At 49.8% G+C, this 25727-nt stretch overlaps 2 protein-coding genes across 2 annotated transcripts; both read left to right on the forward strand.

The window, feature by feature from the left end:
- The first annotated feature begins 707 nt into the window (after positions 1 to 707).
- LOC102516707 (serpin A3-8-like) lies at positions 708 to 9079 on the forward strand. Its single transcript, XM_032482563.1, is given in 6 exon segments — positions 708 to 846; positions 2745 to 3398; positions 4472 to 4745; positions 7455 to 7605; positions 8643 to 8710; positions 8712 to 9079. Coding segments are annotated over 6 exon segments (1398 nt in total). The 5' UTR covers positions 708 to 722; the 3' UTR covers positions 8839 to 9079.
- A 7966-nt stretch (positions 9080 to 17045) lies between these two features.
- LOC102504930 (serpin A3-8-like) lies at positions 17046 to 24169 on the forward strand. Its single transcript, XM_032482564.1, has 5 exons — positions 17046 to 17201; positions 18052 to 18705; positions 20359 to 20632; positions 22515 to 22665; positions 23738 to 24169. The coding sequence occupies exons 2-5, from the start codon at positions 18054 to 18056 to the stop codon at positions 23930 to 23932; spliced, it is 1272 nt and encodes a 423-aa protein (XP_032338455.1). The 5' UTR covers positions 17046 to 17201; positions 18052 to 18053; the 3' UTR covers positions 23933 to 24169.
- The last annotated feature ends 1558 nt before the right edge of the window (positions 24170 to 25727 follow it).

Below are 25727 nucleotides of genomic sequence, written 5' to 3' on the forward strand. Positions count from 1 at the left end.
TCAAGGTCAGGGGTGAACCAGGGCTTAGGATGAAGGAACAATGAAGGAGGCCAGGACGCAGGCCAGGACACAGCAGGTCCCCAAAGACCGACGGTGCCGGGGACCAGAGGCCCCAGACACTTGTACTCCGGGCACTCTGGGGGGCCCTCAGGCTAAATCTCCTCCCTGGGAATGGTGGAGGGGTGCCTCAATATGCAAATCAAGCTATAGACAAATAACACGTAGTTAAAAACATATCTGAGTTTGTGTTTGGAGATTCCTCTCACATACACGCAGGTGCACACACACATCCCAGAAAAATAACTCGTAATGGTAACAGCACAGTGGCAGCTGGGCTGTCCCAGAGTGACACAATTCTGGGGGATTTTTTTCAAATGTCTTTCTCTACATTTTGGGGGTTTTTACATGGCTCTCAATGAGGATGTCATAAATGGGGGAAAAAGAGTCACAAGAGTCAATAAATGTTTAAAAAAGAAGACTAATCAGGGATATTTTTCAATGTCTGTTTTGTATATTCTGAGCTTTCACATGTTCCTCAGTATTTCTTAAATGGAAGAAAATATGATAAAAAGAAACATTTTTTATTTGTTTATTTTTAGTGTTTTTTCCTTAAGAGGCAAAAAGAGGTTTCTGCAACTAGATTGCTTAAGTAATCAAATAAATCCTGTTACCAGGAATGATCGATCCTTGGTCGTTTCCAGTCCAAGGACAGAACCCCGCCCATGTTTCACAAGCAAGGGGAGGAGATCCTCGCAGGCACAAAGGAGCAGCAGCACCGTGAAAACCCAGCATTCCAGGCAGGTGGCGGCCTCGGTTCCACGCACCGCATCCAGCTCTCCGAGCCAGGTAATCCGTGACGTTCCCACACTGGAAGCAAAGGACTCTCTTTCCCAGGGTGGCTCTAGGCCCCGGGCTGGGGTCTGGGGAACATGTGGCAGGAGGGAGGCGGGAGGACCTGTGTTCGAAGCTGGGACACTTCTGAGCCCTCTGAAGACCTCTCCCTGGGTCTGTTTTCATTCCTGCAAAGGAAGGGACATTCCACCAGGGCTTCTAGGGTCATTTCCGCCTTTGACTCTTGAGGAATCTGATTCGAGCCAGCTGTGTACCCCCCTTCAGGATCAGGACTCCCCCGAGGGCCATGAGATGCATCTCCTTGCCTGGCCAGGGGAGCTGCTCTCAGAGAGCTGTGAGGATCAAATTAGCGCACTGGGTCCCTCTGGGCAGAGGCCCTGGGGTCTCCATGGGGGTTTCTTGGGCCCCACTCTCTCTCCAGGACCCCCAGCCAAGCAGACAGGCAGGTGTGTCTGTCTAGCAACTGAAAAGACAGACTGTTCAGAAACAGAGCCAACCCTCCAATGTGCCCAAATAGACAAGTGCTATTTCTCTAGGAATAATATTAGGGGAAAATGTTTAACTCTTTTTGGAAAAATTGGTTGCATCAGCCCTGAGTAAACTAAGAGTTGGGGCAACTGATGTGTCTCTGTCCCAGGCCAAAGGCCTTTCCACCGGCCTCTTGATGCGATCAGCTCAGTCCCTCCCCTCCGTCCCCCCTCCTCCCCTCTCCTCTCTCCTCCTCTCCTCTTCCTCTTTTCTCTCTCTCCCCCCCTTCCCCGCCCCAGCACACAAGCAGCCCTTTCTTCTCTGAACTCTGAGATGAATGGGCAGACACTGAAGGTAAACAATCCTGTTTGCTGAAGTCACCAGCTTGGGACACAGTCTTTCTTGGCTTTCAGACAGAAGCTCTGTCCCCGGTCCCCACGGATGACAGCTCTGGTTTGTAGTCTCAAGAGAGTTTGGCACGTGGAGAGGTGACACCTCTGGAACACCTCTTACGAGCCAGGCACCTCCATCATTTATGTCACCTGAGCCATTCAGCTTTTTGGACAAGGATGGGAACTGAGGCTCAGAGAGTTTCCGTCACTGGCTTGTCACCACACAGCTGTCACAGGTGGCCAGGATGAAAACCTGGTCCACGTCTCTGACACTAAGGCCCACATAACTTTCACCCTACTAGGAGGCCTTTCCAGGCTCCTGGTGGAAACTCCCACCATGTGTCCACCTGTCAGGGGCTGAAAAGAACACTCTGCCCTCCTATGGTCTTTACACCAACCCTCATCAGGACCGCCTGGGCGCCAGCACTGCTCCCGCTGCTTTTGGTGGCCTCTCTCACTCGACCTTCACTGTGACGAGGTACCCCAACACGAGTGCCAGCCTAAGGTCGCACAATATTTCATCAAGAGACCAGGAGTGGTGCTGTGGCCTCTGCCTCAGTCCAGACTTCCTTGGGGTTCTGCTTGGGGAGCAGACAGGGGACATAGTGGGAAAGGAGACCCTGCCCCCAAGTCCCCTCGATGGTGTCTGCCCCTAACCAGCAGGGAGGATGTGCTCGCACTGGATGGACACCACCTCACACCTGTCACCAGCTTCCCCACTTCGGGGCCAGGTAAACAAGCTTTCTCACCCTCTCTCCTCCACCTGCTGGCTGTGTGACCTTGGAAAAAAACCCCTTCCCCTCTCTGTGCTCAGTTTCTCCATTGCGGAAGGTGGCAACAATTGCAGTACTTGCTCAAAGGGTGAGAGGGAACCCAGAGCATCGGCACATAAGTTGGGAGCCCAGGAAAGTACCTACCACTAAGAGATCACAAAGCTAGTGGAGGCAGAGAGAACACAGAACACCTGGGGAGAGTGGGTGGCAGCTGGGACATTATCTGACCTTCGAAGACTGAGGGAGCTTTGCTTTCCAGGCATGAGGGCAGAGGGGATGTCACCCCTCCTGGCTCTGGGGCTCCTGGTGGCTGGGCTCTGCTCCAGGGTCCACTGCCTCCCAGAGGGTGTACTTGACCTGGAGAAGGTGACCCAGGAGGACCAGCACAGAGAGGCATCTGTGGACAACTTCACATTAGCCTCCAGCAACACCAACTTCGCCTTCAGCCTCTACAAGCAGTTGGCTTTGAAGACCCCTGATAAGAATGTCATCTTCTCCCCGCTGAGCGTCTCCATGGCCTTGGCCTTCCTGTCCCTGGGGGCCCGCGGCACGACCCTGACGGAGATCCTCGAAGGCCTCAAGTTCAACCTCACGGAGACCCCCGAGTCAGAAATCCACCAGGGCTTCCAGCACCTCCTGCAGACACTCGGCCAACCCAGCAACCAGCTGCAGCTGAGCGTGGGCAACGCCATGTTCGTCCAAGAGCAGCTGAAGCTGCTGGACAAGTTCAGGGACGACGCCCGGGCGCTGTACGCGGCCGAGGTCTCCTCCATCAACTTCCGGGACCCCGACACCGCCAAGAGTCTCATCAACGACTATGTGAAGAATAAAACCCAGGGGAAAGTTGTGGATTTGTTCAAGAGGCTTGACCCACTCACAGAAGTGGTCCTGGTGAATTACATCTACTTTAAAGGTGGGCGCCCGGCGCGGGGTTTGGGAAGAAGCACACTTTTAGTTCTGAGGCTTCAGCGCTATTTCTGTCCCGGCTCAGCCAACTGTGTTGTTAGCAAAACCTTGTAGAGGAGGCTGCCCTCGGCTCAGGGGGTGGCGGGCACCGGGTCCTGCCCCGACTGCAGGCTTTGTCTCTCCTGTCACAGTGGTCGCTGGAGGACGGAAGTGCAGGGGAGCCCACTAACCCTCTGTGTGAGGCAGAGGGAGCCTTCTTATTGTGACTTAAATTTGGGCAGCTGCCGGAAGGCAGGAGCTTTCCTTTCAGATCCCTGGGGGTGGCCGGCAACCCCAGCTTCCTCCCTGATGAGACGCTTTCGGACACACTCAGGGAACCCTCAAGTGTGCACACCACGGCTGTGTCTGACCTGGGTGAAGTCCTGGCTGAGTGGATGGTCCCCTGCACTTCCCTCTCCCACCCTGTCCAGTCCTGGGACTTTCTCCTCAAAATCTCCTCCCAAGGCACACCCACCCAGCCTGGCTTTCCCTCTGCAACTGCCTCTAACCACGGGGACGCAGGCAGGGGTGACAAAGCAGGAGTAGGGGTGGATACAGACTCCAAGGAGGACCCAGGGCCCTAATCTCCCAAGACTCTCCCCGCTCTGAGTGCTCCAGTCCTCCTGAGGGGTGACCCCCACCCCTGCCCTCTCCTCTGTTGCCCTCCGCCCTGCCCTCCCGGCCCCCTTTTCGCTTCTTGCTTCAGCCTAGGTTCACAAGGCAGTGGGGGAGGTGGGAGATGTGCACGTCCCTGCAATGCCACTGACTAACAACTGGTCACTAACGCTGTTCCCTTTAAGGGTCAGGATGTCCCATCTCTCCCCAGACCCCAGTCTCACCCCCATCTCTCCTCTTGCCCTCTAAAATCCTGTTGGTTTCTCATGCAGCACAATTAGCCAGGTTTCTTCCATGGCCTCCCTCTAATCCAGGCCTGTGGGACTCACCCCATCCCCAAGGGCTCACCCGGCTGCCCAGGTGTACGTGCAAACCCACACAGCCCTTGCATTCACAGCCATCTCCAATTGCTCCCTCCACCTCTAGCCAAATGGAAGTTGCCCTTTGACCCCCAAGTTACAAACCAGGCAGAGTTCCACGTGAGCGAGAACAGGTCGGTGGAGGTGCCCATGATGAGGATCCCGAGCCTGGTCACACCTATGTTCCGGGACGCGGTGCTGGGCTGCGTGGTGGTGGAGCTCCAGTACACCAGCAACGACAGCGCCCTCTTCATCCTCCCGGACGAGGGCCGACTGGAGGAGGTGGAGGCCAAGCTGCTCCCGGAGACACTGAGGAGGTGGAGAGACTCACTGCATCCCAGGTGACTCTCCCCAGGTCCCAGAGCTGTGGGCGGCCCCCTGCCTTTTTGGTTCTCCCCCCCTCTTCCTGGACTCCTGACCCCAGCATTCAGTGCCTGACTCACATCCAGGGGCTGGACAGAGGTGGGAGCCTGTCCTGGGATGACCTTGCCCTTTGCTGTCTTCATGACTCTTGGCCTGCGATGCTCCTTCTACCATAATGACATCGTGATGACATCTGATGGGTTGGGGGTGGAGGCTTCCTCTGATTCTAACAGGAACTAAGCGTAAGAATTCCTAACCCAGTGGTGAGCACTCATGCATGTCCTGTCCTTGGCTCCACCTTGTCAAGTTGCAGGGAGACAGACACAATGTGATCAGTTGAGGGCTGAGGTCAGGAAGTTGGACGGGAGCTGAGAGTCAGCTTTTCATTGGCAAAAGATTACATTCACTCATTTACTCATTCAACCATTCAGCACTGGTTTCATAGGTTAATTGAGGACCTACTATGTGCCAGGGACTAATTTAGACCCTGAGGGTAGACCAGCAAATAAAACACTAAATTCCCTGCCCTCGTGGCACTTACTTTGTAATTGGGGTGAAAGATAAGAAACAAATACATTATTTGGGTGTTGGGAGGTGAGAAACGGGGAGGTGGGGATGGTAAAGCACAGTAAGATGATTAAGAAAACCGGACACAGAATTAGTCTGAGATATTAAATAGGGAGGCTGTTAGGTGATTTTTTTGAGGTGAGGGATTGAGCCATGTAGATGTGTTGGGGAAATGCATTCCTGGCAGAGGGAACAGCCAGTGCAAGGCCTCTAAGACAGAAGCCAGCCTGGTGTGGTGGAGGATTAGTGAGGTCAGAGCAGCTGAAGCAGAGTGAGTGAGATGGAAAGTTGGGAGAGGTCAGGGCCCCCAGTTGGGGGAAGATCAGGTTATGCTGACCCCTCGACTCAGCCCCCTCTAACAAATGGAGACTCACCACAAGGTTCTAAGCCAAAGAGTGAGTGATCTGAGTAAGGTTTCAGAAGCATCCGCCAGGTTGCCAAGTGGAGAACAGACAGCAGGGGACAAGCATGGGGGCAGGGAGGCCACCAGGAGCCCAGGGCAGTCATCCGGGGATGCTGCTGGTGGCTGGACCAAGAGGGAGCCAGGAAGTGTGAGAAGCTGTTGGGCTCTGGACACAGGCTAGGATGTGGAATTCAGGAGTACCAAAAACAGGGGAGCCAACAGAGGGAGAGGGAGTTCTGGGCCCTCTGTCTGCAGGGGGCCTAGGGAGGGTGTATGGGCAGCCGCGCAGGGTGCGGCCCAGATTCCAGACCCCCTCCCAGGCTCACCCCCCGCCACCGTCACCCCTATGCTTCTCTGGGGCTCACTCCCTACTGAGACGGGAGAGGTGTCCTTGACCCGCTGTTCTAATTGGGCGGTTCTGCAGATCCTAGTGGGTAACAGGTGTGGAGGTCACTTTATTAACCACAAAGAGTGAGAGACCTACCTGAAAAGGAGATTGAGGCTGTGGCCCCCTCCCCAACCCCTGTCCAGAGGACCAGATGCCACCTGGGCCTGCCTGACTCTCAGCCCCTCCTCACTGCAGATCCCAGGAGACCCCAGGGGGACCACACCCTCTCCCTACTGATAATTCCTTCTCAATCCTTTCCTTCCTCCAACACTAAAGAGCTGCCACAGACCAGGGGCTCAAGGAATAGTTGTAAACAGGTAGAATATTCATCAAACACCTTTGATTTACAAATAACTGGGGAATGATGCATCTGCATATCCCTGGCCCATCCAGGGGCCTCAGTAAGAATTTGATGAATGAATGGATAATGGATTAAGGAAGGAATGAAGGACTGACTATGAGGAGGAACAGATCCCTTTCTCCTCCCAAGGGGCTCATATTTAATGGGAGCCACAGCCCCCTCATATTTGGCATCTGTAAGATCAGGCACCATGACAAGAGTCTTAAGGGAAAAACAGACAGAGAGGGAGGGAGGTCCGAGACATCACCTCATTTTCAAGAACCTGCTGCCAGCTCTGCTCAAAAGCAGAAGCAGAGGCAGCCCTGCCCTCAAGCTAACTGGGAGACAAGATGGAGACCTTTGAGAGATTGCTCAGGTCCCCAAGGCCCGTGAGCACAGCCCCCAGCCCTCCACGTCCCGCCCCAAGCCCCTGCCCAGCTCCTCACCTCCCTACTCCGCATGCTCAGGCTGCCCTCTGGGCTGTGGAGCATCTCCTCTTTCTTCCCACTTCCCTGCGAGTCCGTCTGCCTGCCTCCTGCCCTCCTCTTCACCCAGCCAGCTCCTTCCCCTCCTCCAGGACTTAAACTAGATACCACCTCCTGCAGGAAGCCTTCCTGGTGCTCACGGAGCCAGCATCCCCCCCCCCCCCCGCCCCAACACAGTCTCCCAGCAGCTGTGGAATCCATGTTGGAGTGAGGGTGTTTCCTCTGCCCTGCAGGCTCGAGGGGAGAAGCAGGGCCAGGCACGGGCACCACCACAGGCCCAGCCCTGACACACAGTCTGGCATGTAGACTCCTGCAGACTGTGAGTGGATCATTAACAATTAAGAGGAGTGAGCACCAGGGGTCAGGAAACTGAGGAAAGGAGTCCTTATTTCCAATGACAAGCGAGTGGACAGAGAGGAAACCAAGGAAGACCATACTGTCAGGTGGGAGAAAAGCGGGCACCAAGCGAAACAGGCGCTGAAGTTTATTTTCCTCATTTCCTAGCCTAATAGATGAGCTCGGCCTGCCAAAGTTTTCCATCTCCAGCGACTATGATCTGAAAGACATCCTTCCCCAGCTAGGCATTAGGGAAGTCTTCACTGACAAGGCTGACCTGTCAGGAGTCAATGATTCTAATGACCTGAAGGTTACCCAGGTGGGTATTTAAGTTTTGGATAAGTCATATTCCTCACAGGAGTGTGAATAATGAAGGCCAGACGTTTGAGTAATCTTGAATTTGCAGAATAATTGCATTTCTTGTAACTCAGTCACCCTCCCTGGACTCCCCAAGCCCAGGAGAGATGGGTTACCATGATGCTGGGGGGCAAGTCGCCACCATCCTTGGAATATATGTGACACAGAAGCCCTTCATCGGGGAGGACCTGGGGTGGGATCAGCTGTGGACCCCCACCCCAACTCCATCTGTCACTACTGCGTACAGAGGTAAATGATAACTCCCGCACCTCTCCAACTTTTCACCTTTAAAAGGAGGGTGATAGACCTTGGCTCATGGGCAGTGCCAAGCAGAGCAGGTAAGAGGTAATAGGTATTGAGAGTGGCTATCGGGCAATGGTGATGAAAATACACCAAGAGTGGGAGAGAAGAACCCCGGGGACTCTTGTGCTGTGATCCTAGAGGCAGAGTAGTCAGAATGAATGGGGGATACTTGGCAGTCCCCCAAGTCACCACTGTACCCCACCCTCCAAAGGATGTGGTGAAGGGTGCATGTGTGCCAAGGGGGCCGAGTGGTCCAGGGATGGGAAGCCACATCCTGTGCAGTGGTGGAGGTCCCCAGGGACATTTCAGCTGGGGCAAGAGAGGTGCAGAAACAGTGTGCACCCATCTGCTGATTCGACCTGGAGGGTGCTGGCCCTAGGGGCTGTTTTGGGGGCAGCACAGTCTCTGGACTCAGACAGAGAAGGATCCGGATCAGGGAGCCCCTGGTCTTTGCCTTTCTGACCATGGGGACATCACTCACGGCATTTGACCTCAGTTTGCACATCTGTGCATCAGGACCAGGTGAACCAGCGGGCAGGATTGCTGGGAGGAACAAAACAAATTGAACATGTTGGCAGCACAGTGACAGGCCAGCAGGAGATGCTGGGTGAATGTCGTCCCGTTAGAGACCCCAGGCAGGCTGCTCACCTCCAGCCCACCCCGTCGCCGGTGGGTAATGGTCTGGTGTCCCCACAGGTGGTCCACAAGGCTGTGCTTGATGTGGGCGAGGAGGGCACGGAAGGATTTGCTTCTACAGGAATCAGCAGTGGAAACCAGGATCATGAAGACGATCACTGTGTATTTCAACAGGCCCTTCTTGTTAACCATAGTGCACAGAGACACCCAGAGCGTCATCTTTTTGGGCAAAGTCACAGACCCCAGTCAGGCCTAGAGCTCCTCTCTGAGCTGTGAGCCCCTTCCCTAAGGAGCTAGGTGCCCACATCCTTGGGCACAGCCTGGCCTCTGTGCACTGAGGAGCTGGCCTGCCTGCCCTCCCCCCTACCTTGCTCATCCTTCAGAAGGTGACAGTGACTCTGCTGGTGGCTCCCACATGTACAGGGAGTCTGTGCCCTGGTCAGTAGTAGCTCTGAGACCCCTCTCTGACAGCAATAAACCACTTTGTGTGGACTGGACTCTTTCCTGTGTCTCTCCGCCCTGATCTGCCCGAGTCCACATCCCTGCAGCTGCCTGGGCCTCAAGGCCAAGCCCCCGACCTCCCACACAGGCTCAGCCCCCCAGACCCTGGGCCCCTGTGCCTTCAGCTTCACCAGCTGGCCCAGGAGCAGTCTTTGTGCCTGTGACCAAGCTCACTGGACCTCAGCCGAGGACAGGGAGGGGCACCTGCTTCCTGATGCCTACTTCTGAGGGTCTCTGGTCCCAGGTCCAGTTTCACTTCTCCCTCCCCCAGGGCCCAGGCTGTGCCCACATGCTGACCCTTGCAGGGGCTCCAGATTCTGACTGATACTGAGTCCAAACTCTTTCTGCTCGCCCCACGACAGGCCAATAAATTGGAAGACAAGGTGTTGGGGCAAGGAATAGCCGACTTTATTTGGAAAGCCGGCAGATCAAGAAGATGGGAGACTAATGTCCTGGAGAACCATCTTCTCCAAGTCAGAATTCAGGCTTCTTTTATACTAAAAGGGAAGGGTGTACGCTTGGTGTAGGAATTCTTGTTCTTGGAATCCATTGTTCTTGTGGAATCAGCCGTCCACATGGGTCAGATCGTCGTGTCCCTGTAAACCTTCAACAAAACAAATGTTATTTTCTATTTTGCAACTTGTTATCTTTATGTGAATGGAAAAGTGTTAACATCCTTAAAGGTCAGAACCTTGAGAGCAGGCTCTCCTGTGTATTTCAGGCTCTAGGCAACGTTCTTTTACAAAAGGTGCAGACCAGCAAGAGTAAGCCTAGGAAACAGAGCCCAGCGTTAAAGCCAAAGGAACAGATCTAATATGAGTCAGATTTGCTCTTTTCTATTACATTCTGAGGCTGCCCTTGGCCCAGCCCCCACCCTCAGCGCCACCTCCAGGGAGGAAGACAGCCGGCCCCTCAGTTCATGTTGTGCGCAATCCATGGGCAGAGGAGAGAGAGCTGCAGGCGGGGCTGGTGTCCTGGGCTGAGTCTCACGTATTTGCAGCCTGATTCTCCTGCATCTCGGGTTCCCCCTTTGCCCTCCGACCACTCAAGGTTGTCACGAAGCTGAAACCTAGTGATGCTTATACACATTCTTTACAACCAGTGAGGTGCTGAGCTGACTGCAGCGATCGATGCTCCAGCCCCTCCTGGTTTCAGTCTCTCACCTGGGACCACCTGCTGCCTGCGGACCCTGTGCCAGCCCCACGAGTGCAGCCCAGGTCATCCATCTTGCCTCCGAGGAACTTGGGTTATGACTCTTTCAAATGTCGTGATGGCTCACTCATTTTGGCTGGAGTGGTTTTTAAATAGTAATGACTAATCAATAGAGCATTCCACTTTAATGCAACAGAAACACAAACTTTACTATGTACTCAGCAGAAAAAAAGGGTTTGTAAAACTTTTGCAACACAAATGCCGTGTTCACCTGTGCTGGTTTTGTGGCAGGGCTGACACAGAGATGGCCTGCAGATTGAGTGCGGAGACAAGGTGTACATAGGTTAATGGATGTGAGTCAGACTTCATTGTCTCCCAGCTTCATTCATTATTATTTAATTTTTAACTCTGCTCATCCACTGCCTGGACATAAGCACACACACTGTCACTTTTCCTTGACTTCTCAGGATCTTCAATTCTTTCTCTTGATGTTCACCAAAGGGAGGGTACAGCAGAGGGCCGTGATGAGATGCACGGTGCTCAACAGTTCACTCATTCATTCATTCATTCACTATGGAGTGCTCACTTCACGCCCAGGATGCATTAAGTTCTGGGGAATAAAGCACAAACCTGCCCTCAAGCATTTTTTTCTTTCACATTTTTATTATGGAAGAATTCAAACATATGCAAAACTAGAAAGGATGGTAATAATGAACCCCCCCCAACACACACACATCAGCAGCTTCAGATACTATCAACATGGGGCCAACATCATTTTTCCTGACCTCTCAAACCCTTTCCCCCTTTGGGTTTTATTGAAGCACGTCCTACACAGCCTTTTATTTTAACTATAGAATTTTAAAAAATTCATACCCACAATAGCATATCAAGCCTTTAAAAAAAAATGGTTCCTTAATATCATCAAGTATTAAGTATATGCTTCTCTAGCTGGTTTCTAAACTTTTTCTAGTTGAATTTTTTTGAATTAGTGTCCAAACAATGTATACACATGGCATTTAGTTACTATATGTCTTAGTCTCTGTCTCTGTCTCTGTCTCTCTCTAGTGAGGTGAAATTTACATAGCATAAAATTAACAATTTTAATGTGTAAAACTCAGTGGCAATAAGCACATTGACAATGCTGTGCAACCATCACTTCTTTGTAGTTTCTAACTATTTTAATCACTGCTAAAGGCCCTGTACCCATTGAGCTGTCACTCCCCTTTACCTCCTTTCCCCAGCACCTGGTAACTACTAATATACTTTCTGTCTCTGGATTTGTCATCTGGACATTTTAGATAAATAGAATCATGCAATATATGATGTTTGGTGACTGGTTTATTTCACTTAACAGGATGTTTTCAAGGTTCATCTATGTTGTATATATGTCAATACTTCATTCCTTTTTTACGGTTGAGTAGTATTCCATTGAGTATGCCATATTATGTTTAACCATTCATCAGCCAATGGACATTTTGCTGTTTCAGTTTTGGGGTTTTTTTGGCATCATGAATAATGCTACTATAAACATTCATGTTCAGGTCTTTTTGTGGACATATGTTTTCATTTTCCTTGTGTGTATACTTAGGTCTGGAATGGCTGGGTCATATGGTAACTCTATGTTTACCTCTTTGAGGAACTGCCAAAACACTTTCCACAGCAGCTGCACCATTTTCCATTTTCACCCATGATATAAGAGGATTTCAGTTTCTCTATACACTTGACAACACTTAATTTATTTTCTATTATTGTCATTATGATTGTTATTAATATTATTATTATTATTATTATTATTATGTTAGTAGATACAAGGTGGAATCTCCTTGTAGTTTAGATTTGCATTTCCCTGAGGCGAATGATGGCAAGCAACTGCTCAGTGCTTATTGTACATTCTGTCTCTTCTTTGAAAAATGTCTATTCAAGCCCTTTGTCCACTTTTTCATTGGATTGTTTGTCTTTTTATTGTTTAGTTGCATGTATTCTTTAAATGGTCTAGATACAATTTCTTCAACAGATATATGAACTGAAAATATTTTCTCTCATTCTGTAGGTCGTCTTTTCACTCTCTTGATACTTTCTTTTGATGCACAAAAAGTTCTCATTTTGATGAAGTCCAATTGATCTTTTTTTGTTGTTGCTCATGCTTTTGGTATCAGATCTAAGAATCCATTGGCAAATTGAAGATCATGAAAATTTACTTCTATGATTTCTTCTAATAGATTTAGCCCTTCACTTAGGTCTTTGATCCATTTTGAGTTAATTTTTATATATGATGTGAGGTAGAGGTCCACCCTAACCCACTCTCTTATCAAAGACTTTATCACAATATATTTTAATTGGACATTTACTTCCCTGTGCCCATTACTACAATGAGAGCTCTTTGAGAGCTGGAACTCTGAGACATTTTTACACCATTGTATTCTCAGTAAGACTACAGGGATTAGCACATAGTAGGTACTCAATAAATATTCAGTCAGTAAATGAATGAATGAATGAATGAATTGGTATAATTCGTGTCACAGAATATGATTATTGCTATGGTTGGGGTAGATTTTGTAACTTTCTTTTTGTTTTCTATTTGATCCATCTGTATTTCATATTTTTTCTCTTGCCATATTTTTGAGTTATTTGAGGAAATTTTATGTTTCTGTTTTCCACAATGGTTGGTTTATAAGCTATACTTCTTTGTCTTATATTTTTTCCAGTGGATTGAGAATTTATAATAAATCTTTACCTTATCAGTGTATAGCTTCTGATAATATTATATCACTTCAAATAACATATAAGAGCCTGACCTCAATATTCTTGCTTTTTTTCCTTTTGTCCTATGTGCTATTGTTGTCCTTTCTATAAATTACATATGTTAGAAACTCCACAATACATTGCAACTTTTTTTTTGGCCATAAACAGTCATTTATCCATCAAAGAGTTTCACAATGAGGACAAAAATCTATTTTTTTTTTCTATTTTTGGGAACTCTTTATTCCTGGGTTTAGGTACTAATTTCTACCCGTATTTTCCTTCTGTCCCAAGAAATTGCTTTAACACTTTTTTTTTTGTAATGCAGGTCTGCTGGTAATGAATTATTGAATCTTTTGTTTGTTTATAAAATCCATGTTTTTCTTTCAATTCTGAAAAATATTTTTGCTGGGTATAGAAAGTATTGTCATAAAATGACAATCATCTCTTCTTTATATTTCTCACAATGCTGGTGTCAAATCTCGGCTCGATAAGGCTGTTTTCACTCTGAGTGTCTCCTGTGGATACTCTGACCATAGCTGGGACTGAAATCATCAAAGTCTTCCTCATGCACATGTTGGATGGTTCCTCACGCATATATTGGGTGGTCAATGCTGGGTGTCAGCAAGTGACCCCAGCTGGAGCTGTGGTCAGGAACACCTACATCAGAATGTGTTTTCCACGTGGCTGGGCCTTCCTCTCAGTATTGTGCTGGACTCTGAAGTCACATAGCATGACTTGCACTCTGCCATATTGATTGAGGTGGTTATAACGACCAGCCATGATTATGCACACTCCAGTTCAAAGGGAATCTGAACTTTGACCACGTATTGTCTAAATGCAGTCATCCAGAGTATTGGCCAAAGTTCCAGAAACTCAAGGTACTTATAGTGCCTTACCCTAAAATAACCCATGACTGCCTATCTACACACTGAGACTTTATCCTAAATAATTTGTGATAGCCTGCTTGTCCTATAAGGGTAAATATTTCCTTTTTTTTTTTTTTTTGTCACAGAGTCAATCCTAATTCTTGCAAGACAATTTTAACAGTCACCTGGCTTTTGCCTTTTAAGCCCCTGACTCTTTCTCCTCTCTGAACTCTCTTTTCCTTTTTTTGTCTCTGTACCTCCCGAACTTCAATTCCAAGTGTTCTCAATGGTAAAGAATTTTAATTAATATATGTAATTAAAATAAGGAAAATATCTTCATATTCAAGGACATTTTTTGACAGGTATAAGAAATGGAAATGCATCTTATTAAGAAAAAAAAATGATTTTGTCCTAAGGCTGGTTATTTCTAAATGGGAAAGAACAAATACAATGGAAGTAGAAAGTTGCAAAAGTTTTCTGAATAAAGGAATCTTTGGAAAGGAAATTTATGTGTGCTCAGGACTAGCTAAAATTGGAATAAGTTTAACTACAAAGTAAGTTTTATTATAAAAAGTAAACTGGTACGCTATTGGAATTTGGTTTACTGTCTGTTAAGTGATCAAATTTTTTTTCTATTGATCTGTTCTTCATCATAAGAAAATATGAAAGGTTTTTCTTTATCTTTAAGTAATGTGCCAGGAAGAAAAACTAGGCTCTTACGTCTTGTCAAAATGATCCCTTACGTTCTATATTGTCCTCATTAGGTCTTTAATCACTTAAGTAAACCTAGTCTTCTAGACATTAAAAGAGTGAAGGCTTTTAAAAATTATATAACCTTCTATACTTGCTTATGAAGTCTTTGTTATTTCGGTTAAATGAATAACTCAATATTGCTTCACAATGACCTAAAATCCTATTTGGTTGAGTAAAACAATTTGCTATTTTTGACAAACTTCCAATATCAACTTCTAAATGCACTCTTTTTGACTTGGAACTTACTTTGAGGTATGAAATATTTCAGAAGGCCCTTGAAATGTCTCAATGGTTTCTTCTATATATGTAATAAAAGGAAGATGTTAAATTAAAGGAAGATGTAATTAGAGGAAGATTTAATATGTTAAATTACATGGGAAGCATTGTCAAATAAGTAATACTTTTTCTTCCTGTTGTGTCTGTTTAAATATGTGTTGAAAGTGTTTCAGAAACTATGTGAATTCCTGGAAATCAGATATGTCCTGGTACAATGTTATTAGTCACTATTTTAGTTATTTATCTTAAAATGTTATGTTTCACAGGAATAACAAAATGTCCTTGTCAATTGCATTATAATGAACACTCAGATTTTCAATAATGGGCACTTTTAAGTCTTTGGTATTTACAGAGAGTTGTGTTACTCTGATGTTTTTGCAAATATGTTTTAGCTTCAGAGAGATTCATGGAAAGGATTCTGACACTTCCCTTAGAACAGGGGTTTCTGATAAACTTTCAGATAATACCAGTGAACTGGGTAAGAAATTACAGAACTCTAATGAAGAAACTGATGCCTTCACAAAACTTCTAAAAAAAAAAAAAAAAAAAAAGATCAAGATCAGGAATTAGATAGATAGGATTGAATGAACTGATGAAGATGATTCGAATTTGCATGACTTTTGGGTTTGAACATTGCCAATTCTTTTACGTTTTGCTCTTCCAGATTTAAGGAAACCTCTTTTCTCAAGGTATCTCTGACTTGCAGAAATTTGATAGAGTACACATTTTTAAACAAGATGAAACATTTAACTTTTCCTTCTTACATTAACCCCTGCCCCAATCCATAACTCTTGTGAGAATTCTTATTTTCATGGCAATATAGTTATTGGCATAATTTCAAAAAGAAAGGCCTGGGATTAGCCCAGGGAGAATGTAAGGAGACCTCAAGGCCAGTCAGGGAGAAGGGCCAGCCATCTCTTAGGGCGAGTCACTGGGGAAGGGCAGGAGGAGGAACACCAGTACCCAAGGCCCCCAGAGACAGATGTGTTGGAGACCAGAGGCCCAGAAACTTGCGATTTTGTAATAAGACAAGAACAAATCTGACTCCATATTAGATCTGTTCCTTTGGTTTTAACCCTGTGCTTTGTTTCCTAGGTTTACACTTGCTAGTTCTGCACCTTTTGTGAAAGAATGTTGCCTAGAGCCTGAAATATACAGGACAGCCTATTCTCAAGGCTCTAACCTTTAAGGATATTAACTTTTTCCCATTCGTATAAAGATAACAAGTTGCAGAATAGAACATAACTTTTTGTTTTGTTGGAGGTTTGCAGGGATACCATGATCTGACCCATGTGGACGGCTGCAAGAACCAAGGATTCCAAGAACTAAGACTCCCTACACCAAGAAGTTTGCAAAAACAAACAAACAAAAAAAGAAGTTTGCAACAACACAAGTATACCCGCGCCCCTTGTAGCATTAAAGGAGACTGAATTCTGACTTGGGGAACATGGTTCTCCAGGACGTTAATCTGCCATCTTCTTGGTCTGCTGGTTTTTCCAAATAAAGTCGCTGTTCCTTGCCTCAGTACCTTGTCTCCCAGTATATTGGCCTGTCATCTGGCGAGCAGAATGGTAACAATTTCAACATTCTTGGGGACACTCAGAATCACAGCCCCTCTCTTGGGAAGGGACAGGGGTCCCTCAACATGCAAACCAAGCTATAGATAAACAAAGTGTATTGCATATTTAAAACATACCTGAGTTTGTGTCTAGGGATTCATATCACATACATACACGTGCGCACACACATCAAAAAAAGTGACATTAAAAAAAAAAAAAAAACAAAACACCACACAATGTCAGCTGGGCTGTCCCAGAGCGATACAATCCTGGGGAATATTTTCAAATGCCCTTCTCTTCATGCTGCATTTTTACATAATCCTCAATGAGGATGTCATCAACAAGGGAAAAAAACTAAGAAGAGTCAATATTTAAAAAAAAATAAGAACAAGAGTCAGGGATATTTTTTAATGTCTCTTTTATATATTCCGAGCTTTCACATGTTCCTCAATGAATTTTTCATAATCAAAAGAGAACTCTAGCAGGGGAAAAGTTTTTTTGTTTGTTTATATATACGTAGACTTTTTTTTTTAAGATGAGTTTTTCCCGTAACCGAATTATTCCGGTAGATCTAATCAAACTATAACCAGAAATGGTCCTTTGGTCATTTCCAGTCTGAGGTCAGAATACTGTGTTGTCCCAACCAATATTTCACAAGCAAGGGGAGGAGATCCTCGCAGGCACAAAGGAGCAGCAGCACCGTGAAAACCCAGCATTCCAGGCAGGTGGCGGCCTCGGTTCCACGCACCGCATCCAGCTCTCCGAGCCAGGTAATCCGTGACGTTCCCACACTGGAAGCAAAGGACTCTCTTTCCCAGGGTGGCTCTAGGCCCCGGGCTGGGGTCTGGGGAACATGTGGCAGGAGGGAGGCGGGAGGACCTGTGTTCGAAGCTGGGACACTTCTGAGCCCTCTGAAGACCAGTCCTCTCTCTGGGTCTCAGTTTTCATTCCTGCAAAGGAAGGGACACTTTACCAGGGCTTGCAGAGTCATTTCCGCCTTTGACTCTTGGGGATTCTGATTCGAGCCAGCTGTGTACCCCCACACAGCTGTGTACCCCCCTTCAGGATCAGGACTCCCCCGAGGGCCATGAGATGTGTCTCCTTGCCTGGCCAGGGGAGCTGCTCTCAGAGAGCCACATGGATGGATTTAGTGCACTGGGTCCATCTGGGCGGAGGCCCTGGGGTCTCTGTGGGGGTTTTCTGGGCCTCACTGTCCCTCCAGGACCCCCAGCCAAGCAGACAGGCAGGTGCATGTGTCCAACAACTGAAGACAGTTCACAAACAGAGCCGACCTTCCAAATGCCCAAATAGACAAAAACTGTCCCTCTAGAAATAATTTTTGAAGGAAAATGTTTAACTCTTTTTGAAAGAAATGGTTGCATAAGCCTGGAGTAAAACAGTTTCTCCGCTGGGGAAGGTGGCAACAATTACAGTATTTGCTCAAAGGGTGAGAGGGAGCCCAGAGCATCGGCATGTATGTTGGGGACCAGGAGAGTGCCTGCCCCTAGGAGGTCACAAGGCTAGCAGAGGAGGAGAGCAGAAAGCAGGTCAGACAGGGGCAGTGGGAGGCGGTGGGGGTAAAACCTGGCCTTGGAGACTTAAAGGAGCTTTGCTTTCCAGGCATGAGGGCAGAGGGGATGTCACCCCTCCTGGCTCTGGGGCTCCTGGTGGCTGGGCTCTGCTCCAGGGTCCACTGCCTCCCAGAGGGTGTACTTGACCTGGAGAAGGTGACCCAGGAGGACCAGCACAGAGAGGCATCTGTGGACAACTTCACATTAGCCTCCAGCAACACCAACTTCGCCTTCAGCCTCTACAAGCAGTTGGCTTTGAAGACCCCTGATAAGAATGTCATCTTCTCCCCGCTGAGCGTCTCCATGGCCTTGGCCTTCCTGTCCCTGGGGGCCCGCGGCACGACCCTGACGGAGATCCTCGAAGGCCTCAAGTTCAACCTCACGGAGACCCCCGAGTCAGAAATCCACCAGGGCTTCCAGCACCTCCTGCAGACACTCGGCCAACCCAGCAACCAGCTGCAGCTGAGCGTGGGCAACGCCATGTTCGTCCAAGAGCAGCTGAAGCTGCTGGACAAGTTCAGGGACGACGCCCGGGCGCTGTACGCGGCCGAGGTCTCCTCCATCAACTTCCGGGACCCCGACACCGCTAAGAGTCTCATCAACGACTATGTGAAGAATAAAACCCAGGGGAAAGTTGTGGATTTGTTCAAGAGGCTTGACCCACTCACAGAAGTGGTCCTGGTGAATTACATCTACTTTAAAGGTGGGCGCCCGGCGCGGGGTTTGGGAAGAAGCACACTTTTAGTTCTGAAGCTTCAGCGCTATTTCTGTCCCGGCTCAGCCAACTGTGTTGTTAGCAAAACCTTGTAGAGGAGGCTGCCCTCGGCTCAGGGGGTGGCGGGCACCGGGTCCTGCCCCGACCGCAGGCTTTGTCTCTCCTGTCACAGTGGTCGCTGGAGGACGGAAGTGCAGGGGAGCCCACTAACCCTCTGTGTGAGGCAGAGGGAGCCTTATTGTGACTTAAATTTGGGCAGCTGCCGGAAGGCAGGAGCTTTCCTTTCAGATCCCTGGGGGTGGCCGGCAACCCCAGCTTCCTCCCTGATGAGACGCTTTTGGACACACTCAGGGAACCCTCTGCTGCCCACACTGCAAGCTGTTTTGACCTGTATTATTTGGAGATCTTCATCTATGGAGTTCCCAGTGGGGTTAGTGGCATCTTCCCAGTGAGACAGCGTCTGAGGAACCTGGACAGCCCAAGCTTCTTCAGCTGTGCCTTATAATCTTGAGGGTGGAAATGGCGTGCCAGCATCTGGGGAAGGACCTCAGCTAGGACAACATCCAGGACAGGACCTTCTCCCAGATTCTAGTTGGTCCAGTGCCCAGCCCCATTGACAGGATCTAAAACATTCAGTTCAGCCTGGTAATTCCTAATGATCAGAATAAAGGGAGACAGATTTCAAACATGGAGCCAGCAGTGCAAACAGGGACAGAAATAGATAAAGACAAGAAGAAGGAGCACTGTGGTGGTGCGGACCTAACAAACACTAGTTGCGGGGAGACAGGCCAGCCCTGGGCTCCGGCCTCCTCCCTCCTGGGTCTGTGCTTCATCTGCGATTGAAGGCATGGGATCCTGTTTCTCCAGAAAACAAACCCAGGCCCCACCTACTGTTTTTTCTCTTCAAGTCTCCTGTGCTTTCTTCTCCACCCACCCTGCAATGTCTTAGGACTTCCTCCTCCAAAATCTCCATCTCAGGAACACCCCAGACAGCCTAGCTTTCTGCAAGTCCTGCCTCTAACCACGGGGACACAGGCAGGGGTGACAAAGCAGGAGTAGGGGTGGATACAGACTCCAAGGAGGACCCAGGGCCCTAATCTCCCAAGACTCTCCCCGCTCTGAGTGCTCCAGTCCTCCTGAGGGGTGACCCCCACCCCTGCCCTCTCCTCTGTTGCCCTCCGCCCTGCCCTCCCGGCCCCCTTTTCGCTTCTTGCTTCAGCCTAGTTCACAAGGCAGTGGGGGAGGTGGGGGGTGTGCACGTCCCTGCAATGCCACTGACTAACAACTGGTCACTAACGCTGTTCCCCTTAAGGGTCAGGATGTCCCATCTCTCCCCAGACCCCAGCCTCACCCCCATCTCTCCCTTGCCCTCTAAAATCCTGTTGGTTTCTCATGCAGCACAATTAGCCAGGTTTCTTCCATGGCCTCCCTCTAATCCAGGCCTGTGGGACTCACCCCATCCCAAGGGCTCACCCGGCTGCCCAGGTGTACGTGCAAACCCACGCAGGGCCAACCTGGAGGCACGTGGGGGACTGTTGGTGTCGGAGTGTCCTCATCGCTCAGGGTACAGGGCAGAGGGGGAGGGAGAGGCAGGCAGCCCTTGCATTCACAGCCATCTCCAATTGCTCCCTCCACCTCTAGCCAAATGGAAGTTGCCCTTTGACCCCCAAGTTACAAACCAGGCAGAGTTCCACGTGAGCGAGAACAGGTCGGTGGAGGTGCCCATGATGAGGATCCCGAGCCTGGTCACACCTATGTTCCGGGACGCGGTGCTGGGCTGCGTGGTGGTGGAGCTCCAGTACAACAGCAACGACAGTGCCCTCTTCATCCTCCCGGACGAGGGCCGACTGGAGGAGGTGGAGGCCAAGCTGCTCCCGGAGACACTGAGGAGGTGGAGAGACTCACTGCATCCCAGGTGACTCTCCCCAGGTCCCAGAGCTGTGGGCGGGCCCCCTGTCTTTTTGGTTCTTCCCCCTCTTCCTGGACTCCTGACCCCAGCATTCAGTGCCTGACTCACATCCAGGGCCTGGACAGAGGTGGGAGCCTGTCCTGGGATGACCTTGCCTTTTGCTGCCTGTGTGGCTTTTGGTCTGAAGTGTTCCATGTATAAGATGATGACATTGATGGGACAGGGGGCGGAGCCTCCCTCTGACTCCAACGTGTGCTGAGTCATGAGGAATCCTCAGCACAACCCCTCACACATGCTGTTCTGTCCTTGGCTCCACCTCGTGAAGGTGGAGGAAGGCAGATGGAAGTGGCATCAGCTTTACACTGTCTGCCCATTACATTCACTCGTTTATTCATTCATCCACTCAACACTGGTTGAAGAGGTAAACTGAGCACCGACTGTGCACGGACTGATTTAGACACTGAGGTTAGATCAGAAAACAAAACACAAACCCTGCCCTCTGGCAGCACACTTTGTATTTGAGGGAGACGATAAGAAATAAATTAGATACATTACTGGATGTCTTGAAAGGTGAGATATGGGGAGGTGGGGATGGTAAAGCACAGTAAAATGATTAAGAAAAGTAACCCAGAGGTAGTTTACGATTTTAAATAGGGTGGCCATTAGGTGATGTTTGAGGTGAGAAATTGAGACGTGTTGATATTTTGGGGAAAAGTGTTCCTGGCTGAGGGAACAGCCAGTGAAAAGCCTCTATGACAGAAGCCAGCCTGGTGTGATGGAGGATTAGTGGAGGCCAGAGTGGCTGGAGCAGAGGAAGTGAAAGGGAAAGCTGGGAGAGGTCAGGGCCCCCACAGAGGGTCAGGTTATGGGGGCCATGCAGGCTCCTTGATTCAGTCCCCCTCTAATGGAAATGGAGACTCACCACAAGGTTCTAAGCCAAAGAGTGAATGATGTGAGTCACATTTCAGAAGGTTCCCCCAGGCTGTTGAGTGGAGAACAGATAGCAAGGGGCAAGCATGGGACCCATATTTAATGGGAGCCACAGCCCCCTCATATTTGGCATCTGTAAGATCAGGCACCATGACTATAGTCTTAAGGGAAAAACAGACAGAGAGGGAGGGAGGTCCGAGACATCACCTCATTTTCAAGAACCTGCTGCCAGCTCTGCTCAAAAGCAGAAGCAGAGGCAGCCCTGCCCTCAAGCTGCTCACTGAGGAGGCAAGATGGAGACCTTTGAGAGATTGCTCAGGTCCCCAAGGCCCATGAGCACAGCCCCCAGCCCTCCATGTCCCGCCCCAAGCCCCTGCCCAGCCCCTCACCTCCCTACTCCGCATGCTCAGGCTGCCCTCTGGGCTGTGGAGCATCTCCTCTTTCTTCCCACTTCCCTGCAAGTCCGTCTGCCTGCTTCCTGCCTTCCTCTTCACCCAGCCAGCTCTTTCCCCTCCTCCAGGACTTAAACTAGATACCACCTCCTGCAGGAAGCCTTCCTGGTGCTCACGGAGCCAGCAACTCCCCCCCCCCCGCCCCAACACAGTCTCCCAGCAGCTGTGGAATCCGTGTTGGAGTGAGGGTGTTTCCCCTGCCCTGCAGGCTCGAAGGGAGAAGCAGGGCCAGGCACGGGCACCGCCACAGGCCCAGCCCTGACACACAGTCTGGCATGTAGACTCCTGCAGATGTGAGTGGATCATTAACAATTAAGAGGAGTGAGCACCAGGGGTCAGGAAACTGAGGAAAGGAGCCCTTATTTCCAGAGAAAATCTGATGTTTGGAGAGGAAACCGGGGAAGCCCATGTTTTTAGTGGGGAGAAACACAGGCATGCAGTCAAGCAGGTGTTCAAGTTTTCTTTTTTTCTTTCTTTCTTTTTTTTTTTTTTTTTCCATTTCTTAGAGAAAGAATTAATCTCCATCTGCCAAGGTTTTCCATCTCTGGTGACTATGATCTGAAAGACATCCTTTCTCAGCTGGGCATTAGGAAAGCCTTCACTGACAAGGCTGACCTCTCAGGAGTCACAAATACCACAGAACTGTGGGTTTCCCAGGTGGGTATTTAAACTTTGGACAACTCATGCTGTATGTCAAAGTTTGAAAGGGGAAGGCCAGGCAGAGTTTTGGTAATCTTGAATTTGCGGAATAATTGCATTTCTTGTAACTCAATCACCCTCCCTGGACTCCCCAAGCCCAGGAGAGATGGGTTACCATGATGCTGGGGGGCAAGTCGCCACCATCCTTGGAATATATGTGACACAGAAGCCCTTCATCAGGGAGGACCTGGGGTGGGATCAGCTGTGGACCCCCACCCCAACTCCATCTGTCACTGCTGTGTACAGAGGTAAATGATAACTCCCGCACCTCTCCAACTTTTCACCTTTAAAAGGAGGGTGATAGACCTTGGCTCGTGGGCAGTGCCAAGCAGAGCAGGTAAGAGGTAATAGGTATTGAGAGTGGCTATCGGGCAATGGTGATGAAAATACACCAAGAGTGGGAGAGAAGAACCCCGGGGACTCTTGTGCTGCGATCCTAGAGGCAGAGTAGTCAGAATGAATGGGGGATACTTGGCAGTCCCCCAAGTCACCACTGTACCCCACCCTCCAAAGGATGTGGTGAAGGGTGCATGTGTGCCAAGGGGGCCGAGTGGTCCAAGGATGTGCAGCGGTGGAGGTCCCCAGGGACATTTCAGCTGGGGCAGGAGAGGTGCAGAAACAGTGTGCACCCATCTGCTGATTCGACATAGAGGGGTTGGGAACAGTTGCTTGCAAAAAAAAATGCCTTGCCTCACCCCTCCCACTACACTAGAGGGTGTTTTCGGGGCAGCACAGTCTCTGGGTTCAGACAGAGAAGGATCCGAATCAGGGAACCCCTGCTCTTTGCCTTTTTGACCATGGGGACATCACTCACAGCATTCGACCTCGGTTTGCACATCTGTGCATCAGGACCAGGTGAACCAGCGGGCACGGTCATTGGGAGAAACAAATTGAACAGACTGACGGCACAGTGACAGGCCAGTGGCAGAAAGTGGATGATGGTCATTCCCCTTAGAGGCACTCAGACGGGCTGCTCACCTCCAGCGCCCCCACCCCGTCTCCAGTGGGTAATGCTCTGGTGTCCCCGCAGGTAGTCCACGGCGCTGCTCTTGATGTGGACGAAGAGGGCACTAAAGCAACTGCGACCACGGGAATTAGCATGGAAAGCAAGTCCATGAACATGATCCCTGTGCATTTCAACAGGCCCTTCCTGTTAACCATAGTGCACAGAGACACCCAGAGCATCATCTTTTTGGGCAAAGTCACAGACCCCAGTCAGGCCTAGAGCTCCTCTCTGAGCTGTGAGCCCCTTCCCCAAGGAGCTAGGTGCCCACATCCTTCGGCACAGCCTGGCCTCTGTGCACTGAGGAGCTGGCCTGCCTGCCCTCCCCCCTACCTTGTTCATCCTTCAGAAGGTGACAGTGACTCTGCTGGTGACTCCCACATGTACAGGGAGTCTGGGCCTTGGCCAGCAGAGGCTTTGAGACCTCCGACAGTAATAAAGCACCTTTCTTGAGCTGGACTCTTTCCTGTGTCTCTCCGCCCTGATCTGCCCGAGTCCACATCCCTGCAGCTGCCAGGGCCTCAAGGCCAAGCCCCCGACCTCCCACACAGGCTCAGCCCCCCAGACCCTGGGCCCCTGTGCCTTCAGCTTCACCAGCTGGCCCAGGAGCAGTCTTTGTGCCTGTGACCAAGCTCACTGGACCTCAGCCCAGGACAGGGAGGGGCACCTGCTTCCTGATGCCTACTTCTGGGGGTCTCTGGTCCCAGGTCCAGTTTCAATCCTCCCTCCCCCAGGGCCCAGGCTGTTCCCACATGCTGACCCTTGCAGGGGCTCTGGACCCTGACCGCCTCTGACACAGCCCCTGGGCCCCTTGTTCCTGCAGCTGAGCTGGGCCCTCCCCGTGTGTCCCCTCCCCTTTCTCCCCCAGCACCTCAATCCGGGGAGAGGAGCTACTTCTGGGTTCCCAGCCGAGGTCCTCAAGCCCCTGATCAGTCCCGCGTCTGCCCCTGACAGAAGCCGAGGCCCTCAAGCCCCTGACCAGTCCCGCGTCTGCCCCTGACAGAGGATTCCCCTCAGCAACCAGAATCGGGGCTGGGAGTGAAAAAGCAGTAAACACACACCTGTGACAAAAGCATCCCACTGGCCCTTCATCCCCCTGATGTGGCTGGGGGCTGCGGGATCTCGAGGGAGAACACCTCCAGGCGGTAATGATGACACCACCCACGCCTGAAGGGCTGAGTGCTTTCCGCCAGGCAGCCTGCTAAGACCTCTAGCCGGAATAACCCGTTCAGTCCTTGTGAGGGTCACATGAGATACTTGCCTTTACTCGTTCTGTTCTGCAGATGAGGAACCTAAAGAAGAGAAAGGTTCAGTAATTTCTCCCAAGGCCAACAGCTACTAATTATTGCCGGCACATCCCACATCCTCGATCAGAGGAACCCTCTGAATCTCAAAACCATTGTGCCTTAAAGATTTTCACAGCGATGGCTCTTCTATGATTTAGAATCTGATGGGGAGGATGGATGATGGAGCAAGGCTGGAGGCTGAGAGGAGAGGACCAAACTCAATAAGAAGACAGGGAAGGCTTCCTGTAGGAGGTGACTTCTGAGCTGCCATCAGAGGAAGAGTAGAAGTTGGTGGGGTGAAGGGGAAGAGAATGTTCTGGGCAGGAGAAAGAGCGAGGGAGACATTTTTGGGAAACTGAAAGAAGCTGAGCGGATCTGGAGCGGGAAGTGCAGGGGTGGCAGAGGGGATGGGGGCCTGATGGTGCCGCTGGACTCCTCGGGGCCTGGCAGCTCAGTACCGATTCTGGAAGGTTCCATAGAGTCCTAGGAAACTTTAAAGAAGTTTAAAGAGAGAGTGGATGTAATGTGATTTGCAGTGTAGATAAATGAACTGTCTGCTGTGTAGAGAAGTGATTCAAGGTCCAGGACAGGGATGCAGCTGAGCATTAAAGGGGCTGTTTCAGGAAATGGGGCCAAAGCAGGTCCAGGCTGGAGAGGGAGAGCAGGGGTGATGGGAAGGCTGTGAGGAGAACCGATGTTTCTGCGGGCGGATGTGGGGAGAAGGCAGAATA

This window comes from Camelus ferus, chromosome 6 (assembly GCF_009834535.1).
Source record: "Camelus ferus isolate YT-003-E chromosome 6, BCGSAC_Cfer_1.0, whole genome shotgun sequence".
Lineage (NCBI taxonomy): Eukaryota > Metazoa > Chordata > Mammalia > Artiodactyla > Camelidae > Camelus > Camelus ferus.

What these genes read in the sequence shown, in the direction of transcription:
- LOC102504930 (XM_032482564.1), top strand. Translation starts at nt 18,054, where the DNA reads ATGAGGGCAGAGGGGATGTCACCCCTCCTGGCTCTGGGGCTCCTGGTG. An exon ending in AGAGACTCACTGCATCCCAG is followed by an intron (nt 20,633 to 22,514) that starts GTGACTCTCCCC and finishes TCCATTTCTTAG; the next exon opens with AGAAAGAATTAATCTCCATC. An exon ending in CAGAACTGTGGGTTTCCCAG is followed by an intron (nt 22,666 to 23,737) that starts GTGGGTATTTAA and finishes GTGTCCCCGCAG; the next exon opens with GTAGTCCACGGCGCTGCTCT.